Source organism: Sturnira hondurensis, unplaced genomic scaffold (assembly GCF_014824575.4).
Source record: "Sturnira hondurensis isolate 20B ecotype Veracruz unplaced genomic scaffold, ASM1482457v3 Scaffold0021354, whole genome shotgun sequence".
Taxonomy (NCBI): domain Eukaryota; kingdom Metazoa; phylum Chordata; class Mammalia; order Chiroptera; family Phyllostomidae; genus Sturnira; species Sturnira hondurensis.
Window position 1 is genome coordinate 10183007 of NW_028093985.1, and position 22221 is coordinate 10205227.

Here is a 22221-nt window from a genome sequence, read left to right on the forward strand (position 1 = left end):
TAGTATTGCAAGCAGAAAATTATTGTGATTTTGCACAAGTTCATGATAAAAATTCTTTTATATATAATAAGATAATATCAGCCAGAGGTAAATTAAACAGTGATGTTATTTAATAGTCTTAGGAATTTTTCCAGACAATAAAATTTAACATAAATATCACTACTTTAAATATGGAAAGAATGATTATATTTAGCAGCACCTAATATATAGAATTCAGTAAATATGGTATTTTCTGTAGAAACAGATCATGAATGAAAAAGGGAAAGATCAGTTAAATATAGATAATGCATATACACAGTTTTGTCAAACATGAAAAATATGCTTTTGCATGTGAGAAAAAAATAAAGGATATGGTGAAGCTGAGATTTTTATGTCACAAAATATAATGCTGACAATACAATTCTAGACTTCGCTGTTACTGAGATGTGTACCAAGTTTAAGTTCTTCACAGAGTTCCAAGGTCTCATATAATAAGCCAGTCAAAGAAAAACAAATGCCATGTGATTTCACTCATATGTGGGATGTAATGAACAAAATAAACTAACAAGCAAAACAGAGACCGATTCATACATAGAGAGCAGGCTGACAGCTTTGGGGGAGGAGGTCTGGGTGGAGAAGTGGAGTGATTGAACAAAAAAGAAAAAAAAGAGAAAAAGCTCATGGATACAGATAATAGTGTGGTGAATGCAGGGGAGCAGAGGTGGGGGTCAGGGAGCTGGAGGAGGGTGTAGGAGGTATAAATTGTGATGGACAAAGACTCAACTTGTGGTGGTGAACACACAACTCAGTGTACAGATGATGTGTTGTACAACTGTGCACCTGAAACCGGGAGAATTTTGTTTAACCAACATCATCACAACAAGTTCAATGAAAAGGGAAAAATTATAAAATAACATGAAAAACATCTCAAGCTGTAGGATAAAAACTCAGAAGATACTAAACAGTGACAGAGGTGTTATAATGGTTCCTTACTGTTAGCTTTATTACTCATCCACTCCATGTGCATTTCACTCTTTCCATTCCTAAAGAGTACCCTGCCCCCAGCCACATGGCTTCTGATCTTGAGAGAAAGCTAAAATCCACCTCTCCTTCCAGGGGAGGGTGTTGACTGGCTGGTTGTTTAGCAGCAGCAGAAGGAATCTAAGCCTGTGCAATTAGAATGGATCTCAGGACACTTGCTTTGAAGGCAGGGGAACAAATGTCACTTCTTTGTCCTTTCTGGACATGAATAAAGATGCATACAGCCACAGCAGCTGTTGGCAGATATATCACTACCACAAGGGAAACCTGGGTGAAGATGAAGATAAATTGCACACCACAGAAGACAAAACAGAAAAACTGGGGAATGGAAAACAAAAACCAGATTTTAAGTGACATCACTGAGCTACTCATTTTCAATTCTGTGAGCCAATAAAATCCCTTATTATTTAAGCAACATTATATTGGCTTCTCTGTTACAAATAGTCATGTCACAATACATGACTTTTGAAATATATGCATTGTTAGATATTAACATACATTACTGAAGAAACAATAGCTTCAAGCTGTATTATGAGGGATTTGTTATTGTACATATTTTTTGACACGAAGACCTTAAACTTTTTAACTGTTTATTTCAAGTCCAGTTTTACACTTTTGGGAAAAGATGGTAGGCTATATAAAACACTATATATATATATAATATATATATATATAAAAGTAAAGGTATAAACATATTATTTACACTCTTTTATTAGTTTAATACTCAAACTTGTTTAAAGGGAAAGATATGGAGTGTACAATCTTCAAAAGTCCCTGCTGGTACCACAAATGTGTACCACAGTGAAGTTTATCTTAGTGAAAATATGAAAAAAATGCTATCTAAATATAACATAAATTTAAATAACTTTCCTTTTCTCATGGTTCAAAATCACTATCACATACTTCCAAAAAGGAAGTTTTGTTTCAATAAAAAATGTATACACTATTTGGTCTTTTCACTGTGTCTTTCTACAAAACTGATGAAAACTGAATCTTCAGAAGCAAAGATTTTTTCCCTGTTCCAATGAGAACTGCAAATAATGACTGTTCCCGTGTTTCAGAGATCGTAGCAAAAAAAAAAAAACATTGGGGGTTTACATATTAAGTTTTAATACTTAAGCCAGTTTAGCATATATTTATGAATAAGAATGTACTTGACAAAATAATTAGTAAAGTTGCTCTCCAGGCACTAGAGGGGAAATATGCATTTCCATATAAAATAGAAAAAATTCGTAACAAATGTAAAAATTAGGAATGTGAAGCTCAATTTCTGACCCTCAAGGAAATAAAGCACTAAGATTAGAATGCAAAAGCAACTCTTGTTCATTAGAGGAAAATATGGTAAAATATCATTTTTTTTCAAAACGTGTGAGTGGTAGAATAATTGAACACACTTAGCCATGAAGAATTAACCTCCACAAGAAAACAGGAAAGAAGTCTAAAATAATTCTGTAGCAATATTGAGAACATCACAAAATGTACTGTAAGTAGAAGTGATGTTTTCATAGAACTAAAATTGAATATTTCAAAAGTTAGAGAATAATATCCAACCACTGTATCCTGTTTTCAGCTGTACACATATACAACACATTTACTTTAAACTGTATGTATATATAAAACCCTATGTAAGGCTTATTTATTAAACTATACATATTTATACTTACAGCTGTATTTTTATATATAATCCCGTAGCTTAAAATCTTTACTACTGTTAGCCAATGTTACACTGTATGTGTAACACTAGACTATTAGTTTTCTTAGGTGAGCTTCCTGAATGGCTGAACTGAGCATTTAAAACATTAAACACGTTAAAAGATTTGGAAGGAACAGGTGAGAATGATTTGGCATACCAGTGGAAGCGCTGGTGTGCCAAGTCACCATTCTCTTCATCTCCGGTGGGCATTACTGAGGTCAAAAAAAGTCTATTATATAAACTACTGTAGCCAGGGGGTGACCTCTGTCATCATAATGAACTGGGATCTGACGTTAATAGGCCGTAAACAAAACTGTATATTCAATAAATTATGAAAATTTAATTTTATAAACATATGAAGAGCACTATGGCTTTTGTAAGTGTCTATTTGAATTTAGATGATTGTTAAAAAGATTTTCACATTTACATTCATCTGAAATTTCATTTTTCAGGTCATAATTTTTCTTGATTTAATTCAGTATTAATAGCTATTTTTATATAAATCCAAACTTAGTACCTTTCTTTGATATTAAAAACAATTACAGCAATAAAAATTTTCCTCTTAGGCAATGTAGAAAGGAAAAAATTAAAGCTTTGTTTTTACGTAATGTGAACAAAAATAGTTAAATTGTAATTTTAACTATTCCCACTGATTTCTATATAGCTACAAGCTCCCCACTGTGTCATTTTCTGATTTTGATTTTATTCAATAACATTTTCCAATTTGCCCTTGTTTTTATTGAGGTAACATTAGTTAATAAAATTATATAGGTTTCAAGTGTATGATTTGATGACACATTATCTGTATATTGCACTGTATGTTTACCACCCAAAGTCATGTCTTCCTAATATTTCTTGCCATTGTTTTAGTTCCCATGATTTTATCCATTTAGTAGATAAGTGATATTTCCAGAGAATTAAAATAATAACTAATAACATCAAGTAAATTAAAAGGAATGAGAATATGTATATATAGACAAGCATGGTTTAATATACTGTATAGTGAATAAATTAAATTTCATATAGATTTGTTCATTTGTAACAGTTTTTTAAAGTAAATGTCATAATTTTTAAGTGACATAGACAATAATATTGTTATTGAAGTCTGTTTATGAAGACTCTCATGATTATAAAATTTAAATAAAATGACCATTGGATTTATCCAACATGAGAGTATCAGCCACACTGACTTAACTTTATTAAACAGTATTATTTTATGAAATTTAACCATAATGTGATCACCTTTCAAAAGTTGTAAACTGATTTGATTTTAAAGTTGAAAACTGATCTGCATTTCACACTCACAAAAACACATGCACACGGATTTTTAATATTAGCAAATTTTTGTTTTTGAAGACATATTAGACAAAGTCTGATGAATTCAGTGGCACAGTTCTGTAAGTATAAGGAAATAATTGATGTTGCAATCTCATAAAAAAATTCTGAAGAAAATTTCAAAAGCAAGTTTTGAAATATTAGTTGAGCAACAGCTACATAATTGGATTACATTTATCACCTCTAAAGGTAATTCATTTGGAGACACAGTATCTGTTATGGCAGTTTTAAAAATACGAATCTCATTAGTTTGTAATTAGATCTTGGGATATAACCTAGTTGGAAGAAATTTCTTGTATAGTTCATAGATGTGTATTTTTATACTCAATGAAATAAGTTGTTTAAAAGTCTAAACATAAAATTCAATGTAAGATAGCCCTGGCTGGTGTAGCTCAGTGGATTGAGCGCGTGCCTGCGAACCAGAGGATCGAGGTTCGTTTCCCAGTCAGGGCACATGCCTGGGTTGCAGGCCAGTTCCCCGCAGGCCAACTCCCAGCAGGGGACGCACGAAAGGCAACCATACATTGATGTTTCTCTCCCTCTCTCCTTCCCCTCTAAAGATAAATAAATAAATAAAATCTTTGAAAAAAATTCAATGTAAGATAAAAGAAGCTTTTAATAGTTCCAGAAGTGGGTGTTAGGTGAAACTGCTCTAGAACTCAGTTGCTAAAAACATGTTCCTTTAGGCTAATGTATCCCATCTGAGCATTCAGAGCTGAAATGATGCTCCGTATTCACTAAGGGGCTCATATCCCTGTGAGGAGAAATGGGATGTGACATATTTTGCACCCTCTTTACAACTCAACACAAAAATGTACTTGCTTTCTGATGATCGTTTAGAGGTTCAAATGGGAAGAAAAAGGCATGTTTGAAAAATAGCTCAAGGTTAACTGAAACATGAAAATATACTAAACTGAATCACATGGCGAGAGAGGGGGATCACTTCTTTGTTTTAATGATGTCAGTAATAATAATTCTAAATATAACACAAATCAAATATGCTCTGTCATGAAGAGAAAAGGCCCTATTGTTCTGCAACATTATAATACAAGTAGCATTTCCTTGATTTTCTCAGAGTGATATTTTCTGTCTTGACTTTTTTCACATTAAGTGTTATCCAGGATAAGACTTATTTTCTTTAAAAATAGTTCTGAAGAATGAGAATTTGTCATTATCATTGAATTATAATTAATCCAATTCTATGTACCTGTGGGGAAAAAACAACCTAGATTTGTTACGCAATGGCCATAAAGGTCACCAAAGAAGCTTGCTAGGCCCATAACACCTACACTTTGCAAACATTAAATAAGTCATTCATTCAGTATTAGCATCCACTAGAGACCTCTATGTTCAGATAAATCTTGCACTCATTTATTTTAAAAGTAATCATTTAAATCCATAATTCATGCACTAGCATTTTACTTTATTCTTTCCATTTGTACGATTTTTCCTGCATTTTATCATTTCAGTATTTTCTTCTCATTTAATTGTTTTTGACATTTGGCTAAATGTTTTAATTTTCACCATAATTTAATATCGATGTGATACGTTGTGTTATGTTTTCCTCTGTTTTTTTTTTCTATTTCTATTTAAAACCCCACAATCATTTAGTCTGGGACCATGGGTCCAGTAAAAACAAGCAAATAAATAAAACTGTGCCAGTTTTCTGGTTGAAACTTTAAGATATACACTCCAAAGAGTTGTGTCTCTGTTATTAAGGTCATTAAATTAAATAGGAATGATCTTTACAGAAAAGGAAATTTACCTGCTGATGTTGGTTCTTCTTCCTCTGATGCTACGGTGGGAGCAGGGGCAGGGGAGGAGGGGGAGGGAGAGAAAGAGAGAGAGAGAGAGACTGAGATTCCACATTTCTCAACGGTGACTACAAGCTTTTGTAATTTTGTGTATATATTAGAAATCTGTAGTTAGATAATAAGATGATGACAGACTAATGAGTATTTACTCGAAGTTAATATTTATATACTCATACTTCAATATATCAGAAAAATGTGTGTATCAGAAAAAATATTCAAAGGTCTAACTTTCATTTTTCTTTACTTTTACAAAGAAAATTGACCTTATTTAGATTGAGTGTAATTACCATAATTATTATACATAGTATTGTTTAAAATATATACAATGAAGCCTGTTGAGAAGCTATCCAGCCATATAATATGAAAAATAGAGACATTTACTGAGGAAGATACAAGATACAAGTAACACTGTATGTAGGACAACGATGCCTCAGTCTCCCTCAAGGTAGATGCTTTGGGACCTTATATACAGTTCTCCCAGTGTCTCTTGCACTATTCAAGACACTGCAAAATCCTTTGTTGTAATTGCCATCAGTTGCCCTGTAGTATTTTTCTGAATCTCATCAATGGTCTGAAATCTCTTCCATTTCAAAAGTGATTTTAGTTTTGGGAAAAGACAGAAGTCACAGGACACCAAATCTGGACTGTAGCAGAGCTAAGTCACCTGGGCAACTTGATGTTTTCACCAAAAATCTCTGCAGGAGATGTGATGTATGAGCAGGCACACTGTCACGATGAAACTGCCAATCACTCAGCATTATCACCAAAAGCCTTCTGAATCATCTGAATAGTTTCCATGGAGATATGTTCAAGATTAATGCCAAATTTGATGCATATTCATTGCTCTGCTTACTCAGTCATTTTGAATGTTCTTGCCACTCAGTACATGTGCTCACTCAATGGCATCTACTGCCCTCGCTGATTAGTACAGTGCAGTTGTCATTGTTCACATACATGCACTCCAGTCCCCTCTGCTTGGCTGCCAGGTCAAATTGATGTTGCACAAACTGTTCTCTTTGTATGAACAATGGCTGGACTTTTCCCAGACTTCGAACATACAAATACCCCTTCATCGACCACTTTGTGGGAATGGTCAACCAGCAAAGAGGAATTAAAAGGCATTGTTGACAGCTGAAATATCACACTATGAGTTAGAAGTTATAAATAAAATAGGAGTTATTCAGCCTTAAAGTGACTCATAATCAGTTTGAATACTGGTTAAGCATGAATATTATAGCTCTTGCCTCCACCCCCATCACACATGCACACACACCACACACACAAACACACTCACTCATGCGAACCACATATTTCAGGATTCATTAGTGCTCATTCTGTGGTGAAGCCACAGGAACCTACCTTTTAAAGGTACACCAAGTGGCTTTGAATTAAGTGTTCTACAGCCTACACTTAGGTAAACATAGGTATTATGTTTAATACCTATAAAAGGCCACGAAATGAAAATACAGCTTAATGTTAAAGCTGTAGTTGTCAACCTTGACTCTGTATTAGAATACCAAACTCTGCAGCCCACCCCAGACCAATTAAGTCAGAACCTATTTCAGCAGCACTAATTTTCAGCCAGCATTGAGACATCACTAAGTATGACCAATGTCAGGTAACATGAACTTTTAACTCAAAGTGTGAATCATTTTGGTTCCTCTTTTTAAAGTGAGGAATTTTTGAGAGCAGCAAGACTCTGAGGATAACAATCTATGGCTGGTTGTTTGCGGAGGAGGGAACACAGTGACTACAACAGTGAAAAAAAAGTTTATCTAAAGTCACTTCATACTTTTTTGTAGAATCACCTTGTCATCTTTATAATAATAGACACTCTGTCAGGAGGTATTTCTGTTCTTGGGCAAGTGTAGCTTACCCAGAATATTACTGGAAATATATGACACAGCCAGCACTATTTCATTTGATTCATGAAGTTTTAAAATAAAAATTTACTCAGCTGAATTGCTTATAAAGGAGCTTTGTTCCCATGTGATTTGTTAATCAAGGTATCGCTGTGCAACCAGGGAGCAGTCTCCATTCTTTTCCATTAAGGTTCCATCTGCACTGAGCACACATTAGACAAGGTTACTTTGTGCCCCGACAGTATTTTCCTCTCACGCTGTTTGGCTTGTCTCCTTGGCACATGAAGAAGTGGAGAGAGCAAACACAGTTGGCAAGTGCAGCCATAGAGGACATAAATATTTAAAACTCTGTAAGCATCTTTGTCATGTCTAAAATATATCATAACATGGTTAAACAGGAAAATTGTTGGTAGCTTCCAGGAAATCCCATTAGAAAAATACAACAGGGGTTTGTAGAAGTGTTGACTTAGATGGCTCACTGTTAGTAAAAGTCTGGAGATTCACGAATGGGAAAAAACCCACTTATAACTAGTCATTGTATGTGTGTGAACTCAATTCATAATGCAACTGATGAGATGAAAATCACTGTGATTTGATAGATGAAGACAATGATGTTTGGAGTGAGTGGGCCATTTGTGTAAGGTCAACTGCATTTGAGCTCCTGTCAGCGTGACTTTAAAAGCAGACTCTCTCCACTATGCTGTACTGTCTCACAAAGTGCTGATTCCATATCCACTAAGAGAAAAAATGCAAAGGGTGAAATGGTCATGGGGCCAGGACTGGCTAGAGCTTTGAAAATGTTAGTTGAACATAAGCATAAGGGGGAAAAACCTGGATGTAGGAGCCAGAATATGAAGCTCTTTAAAAATAAAGTTTTTCCTTGAAACTTAGCTCTAAGTCTCCTACATCCCAGGGACAGACATAGGCACATGAGATCCTGACTATGTAGTCAAATGAAATATCCTAAGTAAGTGATGCCTAAGGGAGAGTTATTCTAATATTTTATTCCTTAATTATATGTGGATAAGCAAGGAATTTTAGGAAAGAACTAGCAAGCACTGATGTAAATCCGATTCCAAATTTATAGGAGTATTAGCCCTTAGAAGCATCTTAAAACCAAAGTCTATGGGGCAAGTCATATGCTAGCAGACACTTGAGCATGCAGTACTTGAAAGCATCGTTGTAACGAATTAACAGTATAGTCATACCTTGATACTTGTTAGCCTCAGAACTTATCAAACCCTGTACTCATCACATTTTGATGAGAAGAGAAAAATGTCTCAGCACTCAGCACTTGCGTAGGACTCTTCACACTTGCTAAAAACTTTTATGAGTCACAATGCTACCTCACAAGGAATGCTTCATTGTTCAATATTTGTTGGTTCTGGCACTTGTCAAGAGTTCCAGAAAGCATTAACGATGAATATCGAGGTGCCACTATATTAGAGTCAGCAGGTGCACACGTCTGCATAGAATTCTACTTCTAGGCAACATCTCCATAGTTGTGGTTTCTCATAATATGCACATGTCAGTAACCAATATCCATACTATTATAACACATGGGTACAAGCACATGTAAGTGTTAGCATTTTCATGAATTCACTATTTCACTTATCTCTCACAAGATGGCTTTGCGGGCTAACTGTATTACCAAATAAAGCATCATGAACTATTAACATGTGAAAGCTAGAGCCCCAGAAGTACATGTAAGCCTCATAATAGACATTAGTGGCCTCTTAGGTGATATTGAAGTGAAATATCACAGAAGGTAATGCCAAGCTATGCAACTGATTCTTCACTGTTTATATATGTTTCTCAGAAGTAATGAAATCAGCAAATCAAATATGTGTGAGGTCTCTCCAGAAGGTATCCAGGCATGCCATATGAAAAATAGAGACATTTATTGAAGAAGATACAAGATACAAGAAATATTGTACATAGGACAATGATGCCTCAGTCACCTTCAAAGTAGGCAGCTTGGGATCTCACCCAGTTCTCTCAATCAGCATAAACAGTCTCATCATATCTTCCTTAATGTTTCTACACTTTCAAAGGTGGCTTTAGTTTGGGGAAAAACCACAAATCACAGGACATCAAATGTGGGCTGTAGCAGGGCTGAGTCTCCTGGGTGACTTGATGTTTCATTAAAAATCTCTGCACGAGACATGATGCCCTTTGTGATGAAGCTGCCATTCACCAGCTGCCCCTAGCTGGGGCCTTCTGAATCATCTGAATAGTTTCTGTGGAATTCAAGTTTAATGCAAGATTTGATGCAGATTTGTTGTTCTACTTGCTCAGTCATTTTTGAATGTGATGGACACATGCTCACTCAGTGGAGCCTACCACCCTCACTATTGTTCATGCATGTACATTCCAGTTCACTCCCCTTGGCTGCCAGGTGGCATTGATGTTGCACAAACCGTTCTCATTATATTAACAATGACAGAACTTTTACTGGACAGACTACACACACACACACACACACACATACACATATATATATTTGTGTAAGTATATATATATAAACTATGTCATGGGCAAGTTCCCGTATTCCTGGAAGTTAAAAATCCATGCACCAAGCAGAACAAAATAAAGTCTAAAAATAATTCTGTATTACTCTGACTCATCACAATGCAGAAAAATGTATGAATATTATGGTGGTAGAAAAACGGGCATTAAAAATATGTATCTGATACACAGAATTTAGCTTGGCGTGGTCCTTTGTTGCCCATGAGAGAATAACCTGGAGTATTTGTTAAAATGCCCCAGATCCACTGCATTTGAAGTTTGGGTACAGCTGACGTTTCTGTGTTTTTACAAAGCTCAGCAGGTGACTATCATGTGTGATGCAGTGGGAAAGAGGCCCGGTTCCCAGAGTTGGAACTGCAGGAGTGAATTAGCAGGCTTATAGGAAGCACTTTGCAGTGTGTACTGGGATTGTTTCACTACTTCTCAATACTTATTTTATCTTCAGGTTTATTGAAGGGTCTGCATCAACTCTTGGAAGAAGATGGCTCCACTTTTGAATTCAGGAGGAAGTCTGTATGCGTGAACTAAGTAAATCTTTTCCCCTCTCCTGACCACAGTTATTGGCTTAGATAGGTATATGGCCCATTTGGGGACAATAATGTGTAAGAACAGGTTTGTGTGTACTTGGATAAAGAGAGGTTCTTGAAAGTAGTGCTCCTTATTCTTCTGAGAAAGTGTCTAGGAACAACCTTCTCTCTTTCTCCTTTAGAAATGGACAAAGATGTCTGTGGCCCCAAAAGTCGCTGGCAGACACATTGCAAACATGACGGGAACCACCTTTAGAAAGAAGCCAATCCTATCCAAAGGTAGAGTTGGAGAAACAGAAAGCAAGTAGATTACTGATGATATTGTTGAGCCATTTAATCATACTCTGACCTAATTCTGGACTCTCATTCTAAGAAAAAATACTTTGTTATTGTTTACCTAGTTTTAATGGAGCTCTCTCTTATTTGCAACTAAATAGTATTCTGCTACAACCATAAACACTTTTGTTGTTCAAGCTTGAATATACATTAGAATGCATAAGGAATTAGTTATCTCCAAGCCAGGTGAAACTTGAAATATTGGGTTGGCCAAAAAGTTCATATGATTTTTTTCCATAAAATAAAAGACATATTTTTCATTTTCACCAATAACTTTATTGATTTGGATATTTCGAGTCCATAGGCTATCTCCCTCATAGCATAATGTTAATTGTTCTCAATTAACATCTCAATTTTATCACTATCAGTGTCAGCTGGTCCACCCGACTGGGGAACATGGCCCAGCAAGAAATCTCCAGCAGGAAACTACACAAACCACTGTTTGATCAGTCACAGCACCTTTGCATTCACTGAACATTGTGAGCTCAATCATTTAAGTAGGTTGTAGAGCTGACTCTGCAAGTATTCAAAAAAGTGTTTAAAGAGAGGTTTTGGTGTACATGCTCTATGTTTCATTGTTTGTTTCTTTCATTCTTTGTTCTTTTGTTCCAGGTCAGTGGCCCAATGAAGACATGCCTCAGGACTGAAAAGTTGCTGTGATCAACTTCTTCCTCTTGAAAGTATGAAGAGGACTTTAAGTCCCTTCAAGCCAAAGACTTCAGGTAGCATATGGTGTGGGCAATTCTACACTCTCTGAATTGTAGAATATTTGGGTCACTGTGAGGAGCAGCAGACAATGTTATTTGCATAGAAAATTTTCATAGAATTCTGAAGTCTTCTCTACCCTATTTGTCTTTTACAAGCATTTTAATTCCTGTGTTGGATTTGGGGGATGCCATATATTTGAATACAGCTAATAATGTGCAACACATAAAATATAATTATGTACACATGTAGTTCGTGTATAAGTATACATTTATAGTTTGTTTAGTAGTCTCTCCCATTAAACTAGGAGGTGTAAAGGGCAGGGCTGTGCCTTTTTTGCTTATCACTATATTTCCAGATTTCAGAATAGTGCCTATAACACTGTAGGGCTTAATAAATATTTATTAAAAGAAAAATATGAATACATAGTTAAAACAGTCCTTGGAAGTTGGTAAGAGCAACTTTTAAGTCCTGTTAATCAGAAAATTCAGCTGCTTCACTATGCCATATTACTTAACTCTCAAAAAAAGAAGCCCATATTATTATTATTTTTAAAAATTTTATTCATTTACCTTAGAGGGAAAGGGAAGGACAGAGAGAGAGAAATATCAATGTATGGTTGCCTCTCGTGCGTCCCCAGCCGGGAACCGGGAACTGGCCTGCAACTCAGGCATGTGCCCTGACTGGGAATCGAACCGTGATCGTGTGGTTCGCAGGCCCGCGCTCAATCCACTGAGCTACACCAGCCAGGGCCCATATTATTTTTAAATTTTATTTTTATTTATTGATTTTGAGAGACAGAGAGAGATTTGTTGTTCCACTAAGTTATGCATTCATTGGTTGATTTTTGTATTTCAATGACCAGGAATCAAACCTCTAACCTTGGCATATGAGTAATACACCTCTCTAACCAACTGAGCTATCCAGCCAGGGTAATAAAACCTATATCTTCATCTATGTTTAAGTTATACAAATCTGTGTATAATTACACAAGTAATAATTTATATAAATCTATATGGCCATATAAATTTGATTTTTTTTCTTGAGTAGGAAAGAAAAGAAATAGTAGTTAAAAAGACAATGGTTGCTTGAATGATTGTTTGATCTTCTCAAGAAAAAAATAAGTCTGTGACTTTAAGCGAACTCAAAACCATCAAACAATAGTTTATTAATTAAATAGATTCATTAAAGTAGAACTGCAAAAAAAGTAGAGCTCATATGGGTTTCACAACCTACTTACATTGTGAATCACATTAACAGCAATTAGCTGGACATTGTGATTTCCTCATTTTAGGAAGAGGTACAAATGGGGAAATAATAAAGGATGAATGGATGATTTAGTTTCATTTTTTTGCCACTGAGATAAAAAAAATACAAAACTAAACCAGAATATTGGAAGCTGAGAAATGCTACCACTCAAGTGGCCTATGTTCATATCTCAGCTAGTATTTAAAAAGACTTTGGGGACATGAGCAGGACATATTTGCCTACATAAAGGAAGCACTAAAGATTTTTAAGCTAAATGATTTGACATTACAAAAGTTTTATAGTCACATTTCAGGTATGTATTCAATTGTCCTCGAAAACCTTTTGTTTATTCAATGAGCTCTCCCTCTCTATCCTTGTGGACTGAGTATAAATCCCAGGATCCTCAGTTCCATAGTATTTATTTCAGCCTCCAAATTTATACACTTAGCTTTTTCCAGCTCCCACTGGCTTTTAAACTATAACTGAAAGCTGACTCTAAAGAAAATGGAAAATATTTTACAGTCTTTTTCTCAAGGTACATATCATCCATTATTCTTCTTTCAAGACAAATGTTTATATTTTAATTTCTTATAGTGTATGCAACTGGTACTGAGTAAATACTTTTAGAAAGCTGTCCAGTTCTACAGATGAGAAAATAAAATCCAGTAAGTGAACTTAATGACTGTTTTACATTATTGTCAGCCATCAAAAGCAAAAACTGGAAATCAAACCTAAGATATACAAAGAAAATTCATAGATAAATAGAACATAATTTGTGAGGAATGAAGCAGATCAGAAGTGAATATGATAGCTCAGATTTATCAATTTCAATGAAATGAATTTATAATTCATTTAAAATTTAATATAGAGAAATAATAGTTTTGCAAGGAGAATGTTGTTGATGGGAGTAGGAGAGCCATGAAGCTGCGGTGACCTGTCCACCATAAGTGAATTTTCACGCGCGTGCCAGAATGACGCTGGGGCCACCAGGGCTATGCTCTGTGGTTGTCTGTTTATTCACATGTGGGAAGCTGCTCATTTCAACCTCAGTTCACTTCCATAAGTGTGGACAAATGAGCTCATCTAAAAAGCAAACCTGTTAAAACCAAAAGAACAAAAAACTAAAAAGCGATGGGTAGGTCAGCAATATCGGGACAAATCTTAGTGACAGCACCCACTTAAGGAAACCACAGAAAATGTTAATGTCAGAAGAGATCTTGTGATGAAGGGGGTGGCCAAAAACCCATTGGTACATTGGTTATGTAAGACTTGTGTTAGAAAATAGAAGTATATTTATTAAGTCATCTAAATCACCAACTAAAAACTCACCTCAAACTGAATTTTGAAGTAACATTATTTAAACATCAGACTACATACAGGTTTACTGTTGTGAGTATGTAAAACACAGAGTTTATTCTTGTGTTATTGTTGCATTATTTCCATATGAACAATTGTAAACCTGCTTTTGCCACACCCTTCTTCATACATAATTTATAATAATTAATAGTTTTAGTGTAATGAAAAGAGAATTATATAATATGTGTTGTTCTATAACTTTATTTTTTCATTAACATTTTCCACATTTCCCTATATCAATATAATCAGTGACTATAGACAGTATTGAAAAATAGTTTATTTTATGGAAATAATTTATTTAAGTCTCTACTGAGTGGTATTTAGATAGGTTTTGGGACTTCTCTCCTATAAATAATATTTCAAAAAATAATCAGACTCCATTTCAGTAGTGGTAGAAACATGAGACAAAAATAAATGGTCAAATAATTTCATTAAATAAATAGGAGCCTACAATTCTAAGCACAATATAAAGCATTCACTTTTTGTATACAAGGCTTTTAAATGGTACTGTTTTCTATGCTAGCGGCCTATCTTTAGTAATATTCTTCTTAAACATATTGGACTATTTATATTTTCATCTTCTTCCTATGAAAATTACTCCCTTGCAATAGTTACTATTAATGGAGATCAAATAAAACTTCCAGCATCCCAGGTCCACAGAACACAAGACACAGAGACAAGGAAATTGCTGAGTGCTGGGTCTGGGCCGATGCCACCTTAGACTAACAGATTTCCCCGCCCCAAACCCCCCACCACTGCACCTAAATAATAGTCAGTATTTAGGATTGAATACTGACTATTATGTATCTTCTAGGATAGAAATAATATAAAACTTTAACGTCTTTTAAAAAAATAAATGGTGACTAACTGAAGACAGAAATTTACTGTATTACAAAATATTGGCATCTAATGCACGTCCGTGTGTGTAGAGAAGCAAGTCAGACAGGAAAGGGGAGGTGAGGACTGAGAGATTAGACAGAGACACAGATACAGACACCAGTATGGTGATGCCCATAGGGAAGGAGTGGGGAGGAGGCAGGGTGCAGATGGGCCAAGGGAGAGAAACAGGGACATCTGTAATAGTGTCCACAATAAAATAAAAAGTCAAAAATATCTGTTACGGTTTTTCTTAAAATGACATTTACTACTTTTGAAATTTGTGAAGCTTTTTAGTAAAATATTATTCCACTTTCCCTGCTTCTTTTCAAACATAAAGTCAGCGATTTTTATGAAGGCTTTGAAATGATGGATTCCCAAAATATAGAGTCACACATTTAGCTTAATCAAAATAACTTTTGAAATCAAAAGATAAAGGGAAAAAAAGTGGGCAAGTCTAACATGAAGGGAGCTGAGATATCTTTTGTGAATCAGGTTCTCTTTGGTCAGGTTGGATGACGATGATAATTTTATGTATTTTGAACTCATCCCAAGGCCACCAACTGTAAGAGATAAAGTGAAGCCTCTGCTGGCCTGTATCTATGTCACTAATCTAAAGTGCCACTAACGTATTCAACAATGAATTAATGACTGCTATAGAGGACTATTTTTCCTTCCTGTTAAGACAGAAGCTAAAATTAAACGCTTTTTTTTTTTCAGAATCATTAGGACCTCCTTGAGAAGAAAAGAGCTGTTGTATCCACATTCAGGTGTTAATCAAATGACATTGACAATGTAATTTTCCTATCTGCAAAACCTGTCTCCCTGAGCTAAATTTTTCCTTAATTGGAATGTCTTTAAAGAACTCGACTGATAAAAATGTGGACAAGACTAACATTTAAACAATGAAATTGAATAAAGTTTCAGGACTATTGAGGGAGGGGCTCAAGCTCCATTCTTCTAGGGTCCTGACCCGGCAGCTCAGTTGAATAGGCCATTGTCCCTGATACACCAAGTTTGCAGGTTTGATCTCCAGCACCAACCAAAAAGCTAAATATTGCTTCAAAACCTGTAGTGTTAGAGAATTCAGAGTCTCAGAAAGAAACATGCCACACCACTCTCCCCGTGGGAGCATCTGGAAAACGACGGAATAAGGTGGCTCTTTGACATACAAGCCAAATATTTGAGGACAGTTATTATATTTCCAATAATTCTCTTCTTAACAGAGTTAAACATCCCCACTTTAATTTCATGTAGCACAGCAAATACCCTGGTCATTATATTTGTTAATCTCCTCTTGATAAATTAAATTTTGTCAAAATCTTTTAATATAGCAACAAGAATGAGATCTTATAGCAAGAATTAGTTCTCCAATAAGATCTAACTGGTACAAAACACAATGCCATTATCACCTGCCTTCTCTAGGCTGCCCTATCACAACCAAAAATCAAGGATTGTATTAATTACTAAAACTTAAGGAATTAATTTCCTTCCCCTTTTTTCTCCAGCACTACATTACACACCAATTACTAGAACAGTGGAGATACTATATCTTATCTCCTTTCTGTCTCAGGACAAAATTGGGTTAAAAAAAGGGGAGCATGCAATAAGGAAATCATGCTTAAGGTGGAGGGTCAAAGGGGAATATGACTGGCTTGCAAACAATGTTAAAAGTATTTAGCAATAAGAAAAAATGCAAAATTTGGAAACAAAGCAAATCCTTAAAGGTATTCTTCCAACCTTTCACTTTCTACCAAAGAAAATAACTTGCACAATATTCATACACAGTTGATGAAGTCCACATGCAGGAAAACCAAACTTTTGTCTCTATTGCAGCAGCTTCTTTAGTGTCTAAGTCTAGGGGTTCATTCCGGTGAATATATTATATCTTCTCACAGGATTTTCTACATGTCAACTGACATTTTAGTCAGAGAAGGGTTTCCTGGAAACTCTCCTTAAAACTTGTAGTTGTTTTTTTCCAGCAATTAATTTCTGGTTAAGAATTCTAGATTATAGAAATTTGCACTCATTTCAGTCAATAAGCCACACATAGCCTTCTCCAAATCAACTAACCTATTAGCTCAAGTCATATTGAAAAAACAGTCACAATAATTAACTGAAAAATAAATTTATCTTGGAGGCAGAAAAATGCAATAGAAAAAATAGTACTATTTAATCCTCAAGAGAAAAGGCTGAGGTAGTACTCAGAAATTACTTCACCTATTGCTCTGTTGAGAGTTCTGTGTTGTTTTATATTTATAATTCTTGCATGCTTCAATAATGTATTATCAAGAGAAGTTACAGAATCATGTTCCTGGGACAATTTTAATCACTTTGAAAATTATATTATTTCATTTAATAATATAATTAAATATTATATTATTTAGTTCAAGAGGATGACTGGAGGCCCAATACAGTGTAGCTCCAAACTGCCTCATCTACCTGTCCCCTGAACTTTCCTATAAACATCAACTGTCTGGACAACCATTAATGCTAATTCCTCTAGAAGGTTCCCAAATTTCTCACTTTCATGCTTATCATTCTGTATTTTGCTTAAAATGTTCCCATCTAATAACTTTACTGGAAAACTATACTTTCACCTTAAAAGCCATCAAATCTGAGCCCTAGGGCATGGGTTCAAAGAATGACCTTCCCTCCTCTCCATACCTTGCAGTGCTTCCTTGGCTTCTTACAATAATATTGTTTGTATTGTGTGTATGTGACTATTGATATGTGTGTTTTATAGTCCTTTCCCAAATGCAAGTATCTCAAGGGCCGGTTTTGCACCTTATGGTTGTAAGCAAAGGGGAGATTAGCATCTGGTAGTCAAGAACAGCTTTGACTCTCACTAGTATTTGTTAAAGGGAAGATCCCAGTGTCCTTTTCTACTCTGCGAGTCTCTTATTATATGCAAAGCCACAAAGAGTTTATTGCAGATCTTGTTCATACAAGAACCTAATATTAATATGTTGTCATAAATTCCACCTTGATATTTGTTATGCTTTTATAGCATTCCCATTTTGTAATCTTATAAAGAAAAATCAATTCATAAGTTATTCACTATAACCAAAGGAGAGCTATATTCATAAAAGGCCAATTTCTAATTATGCAAATGTTACTTATCTCATAATTTTATATAAAAATGCAGAGTTGATTTGTCAAATTATATGTGGAAGAAAAAATTTTTGAAAAATTAAAAGCTGACAGCTAAATTGCTCCCAATTTGCAATTCAAGCACAAGCAGAAAAGACCCCAGCATAAGTATAATAGGTCAGTATTTATTGCACATTTCAATAATGTTCTTAATGACTGAAATGATGAAAGAATGTTCAGCGACTTAGAAGTTTGATTTCTGCATATAGCTTTTGAATCGTCTATAATGCTTATACATATTTACTTATTTTATAACTCCTGTATGGCTCTAATTGTAGGTGAGATACTGTTTTAAGTGCTTTGTACATATTAATTTGATTTGAACAAAACTCCTCTGAGGCTGGTACTATTTTACAGATACACTGAGGTGTTAAGCAACCTGGTCAAAAGAACAGAGACAGTAAACATAACAGCCAGAGTTTGAATTCAATGTGGCTGAATTTTCAACCACAGCCCCAGGAAGAAATTCTTTAGAGAATGTGTTTCTAGAGAATCCCAAGAGGGCTTGTGATGAACACTGGAATTAAACTTCATTATTATTATTATTATTACTATTATTCCAAGTTCTCTCCTTGTTTCAAGCCATCCATCCCCATTTGTGCAACCAGTACAGTCTAACTTGAACACAGACACTGAACTGTGTAAAATGCTGGGACAGACATTCAGGCTTAATACCTGTTCTGCCTGCTTTGGAGCAGAAATCTGTGACCTTGTTCTAGTTATTACAATTATCATAGAATCACTTTACCACTTAACATGGAGATTGGTATTAACTCATCTGTTTATTTCAAGGTTATTATGAGAATAATATATATTAGCGTTTTAATAAATAGAGTAGTCTAAAAATACAAGACACCATTAAAGGGAAGAGGGTGAGGGAAAATATGTCCTTGCTGACATGGTGATTGGCGAACAGTATTAAAACTATCTGCCCATCCTCTTCAGGGTTTATTAGATAAAGGCCTGGTACAGCTTGCTGAGTTGTGAGGTGAGACACACCACAGAAATTCTGGGTTAGAAAATCATTGTGGAGAATAATATAGTTCAACCTTCATAGTTGAATAGTTAATAGAAGCTGCCCATATTGGCCAGAGCATGTTCTGGGAGGCACTCCGATTTATCCATTCCTGTGGAGCCAAAGCCACTGATTGAAAGAACTGAGCAGACACAAACACCTGTCTTTGTGAAAATGTTTGGTAGCTACTGTGTCGATGAGCAACAGAAATACCTCCTGTATTCAATTGCTTTCTGTGATATGGATGAAGCAATTAGGGTCTGATTTCTCAATTAAAATTTTACCAGATAAATTAGGCAATGTGGGATTTACCAAAATTCTATGTAAAGGAGGTGCTGATTATTACTTGAAATTTGTTCTAATTTCTAAGGATTAGTACTTAGGAAAACATCTTTATCTCAGTTCTATTTTTTGCTGAGGACTCAAATTGTGTTCCGCATGCTTCACTTCCCAAGCCTTGATTAAAATAAAATAAACATAATAATAAATATCAGTTGTCATTTATTTTAAATCCTAATTGGTAAATTTTACACATTGAAAAAAATTAAATATATTCTGAAAATAATTCTGCCTAAATTCTCTCTCATTATATGACTCATTATGTGTTGCCACTGTCCTTTAAATAATACGAAATACAAAACTTGGCTTCACATAAACACTTTGATATGTGTTGGACAATTTATTGTCTGAGAGTACAAAGTTACCTTGAGGTGTCAACTAGTTTTCCTATGGCTTCAGGGACTGCGGCCAAATAAACCTTCACACATAATAACATCTATTTGCAGCTCCTTGAGAAAGGATTCATGCCTTCTGTTACATTTTAGTAACCTTTCCATCTTATCTAATAATTCCTAATAACAAATAGCATAATTCTAGCACATAATAAGTGCCTAAAACTTTAATTAGTTTACCTAATTTATTAATATTACATTCTACAATAGTTACTAATAGTTCTAAGAAATAAATTTTAACTTAACAAAATACTTATTTTAATAAACACTTTTTTATTATTCATTTTTTTAAATTTTATTTCTTTATCTTTAGAAGGGAAGGGAAGGAGAGAAGGAGAGAAATATTAGTGTATGGTTGCTTCTTGTGCGTTCCCTTCTGGGAACTGGCCCCTGCGGGGAACTGGCCTGCGACCCAGGCATGTGCCCTGACTGGGAATTGAACCACGATCTTTTGGTTCACAGGCCTGTGCTCAATCCACTGAGGTACACCAGCCAGGGCTTATTATTCATTTTTATTGTATCTCTTGTCCATTACCTCTTAGTCCCCCCACACCACCCTCCTAGCTGAAGTCACCACACTGTTGTCCATGTCAATGACTCCTTTTTCCTATTTGCTCAATCCCTCCACACTAACGCAGCTGTCATCCTGCTGTCCATCTATGAGTCTGTCTATATCTTGCTGATTAGTTCAGTTTGTTCACTATATTTTACACATGAGGGAAAGGATATGGTGTTTGTCTTTCTCTGACTGGCTTATGTCACTTAGTACAATGTTCTTCAGGTCCATCCACACTGTCACAAAGGGTAAAATTTTTTCTTTTTTATAGCTCAGTAGCATTCCATTGTGTAAATGTACCATACTTTATTTTTTTATACACTCATCTACTGATGGACACTTGGGTTGCTTCCATAATTTGGTGACCATAAATAATGCTGCAATGAACACAGGCATGCTTATGTTCTTTCAAATTAGTGTTTTGGGATCCTTCAGATATATTCCCAGGACTGGAATTACTGGGTCAAAAGTCAGATCCATTTTTAATTTTTTGAGGTAACTCCATACACAGTGGCGGCACCAATCTGCATTCCCACCAACAGTGCAAAAAGGTTCCCCTTTCTCCATGTCCTTGCCAGCACTTGTTTGTTGATTTATTGATTATAGCCATTTGACAGGTGTGAGATGAAATCACATTGTTTTTCTTTGCATTTTTCTCTGATGGTTAGTGACAATGACCATCATTTCATATGTCTACTGGCCATCTATATGTTCTCTTTGGATACGTGTCTATTCAGGTCCTTTGAGCATTTAAAACATTTTATTTATTTATCTTTAAAGGGGAAAGGAAGGAGAGAGGGAGAGAAATATCAGTGTATGGTTGGCTCTCATGTGTCCCCTGCTGGGAACTGGCCTGCAACCCAGGCATGTGCCCCGACTGGGAATTGAACCACAATATTTTGGTTTGTAGGCCCAAGCTCAATCCACTGAGCTACACCAGCCAGGGCCCTTTGACCATTTTTTAATTGGATTGTTTGTTTTCTTTTGGTGTTGAGTATTGTAAGTTCTTTACATATTTTGGATATTAACCCTTTATCAGATATATCAGTGAATATCAGAATAAATTCTACTGGATAATGGTTATGATCTTTTTAATGCATCACTGTACACAGTTTGCTAATATTTAGTTAAGAATATTAGCATCTATGTTCATCAGGCATATGGGCCTATAATTTTTTTCTTTGTAGTGTCTTCATTTGGTTTCAGAGTTAGGATAATGCTGGCTTTGTATAATGAGTTTGAGAGCCTTCCCTCCTTTTCAATTATATGAAATGTTTTGGGAAGGAGAGGTGTTCTTGCAATATTTGGTAAAATTCAAACATTGTGAAGCTATCCAGTCCAGGGTTTTGTTTGTTGGGAGTTTTTTTAAATTATTGTTTTAATTTCACTAGGTGTAATCTGTCTATTCAGATTCTCTGATTCTTCCTGATTTAGTTTTGAAAGTTTGTATGTTTATCATTTTTTA

At 35.2% G+C, this 22221-nt stretch overlaps 1 protein-coding gene across 2 annotated transcripts in view; it reads right to left on the minus strand.

Moving 5' to 3' along the window:
* EDIL3 (EGF like and discoidin domains 3) overlaps positions 1 to 22221 on the minus strand; it is a 402449-nt gene that overhangs the window by 240597 nt on the left and 139631 nt on the right. The window contains exon 3 of one of the 2 annotated variants that reach the window (XM_037032233.1): positions 5814 to 5843. The exons of the other annotated variant lie outside the window; for it this stretch is intronic. Within the exon in view, the coding sequence (XP_036888128.1) occupies positions 5814 to 5843 (30 nt within the window). The remainder of the gene's footprint in view (positions 1 to 5813; positions 5844 to 22221) is intronic. 2 annotated transcript variants of the gene reach the window in all.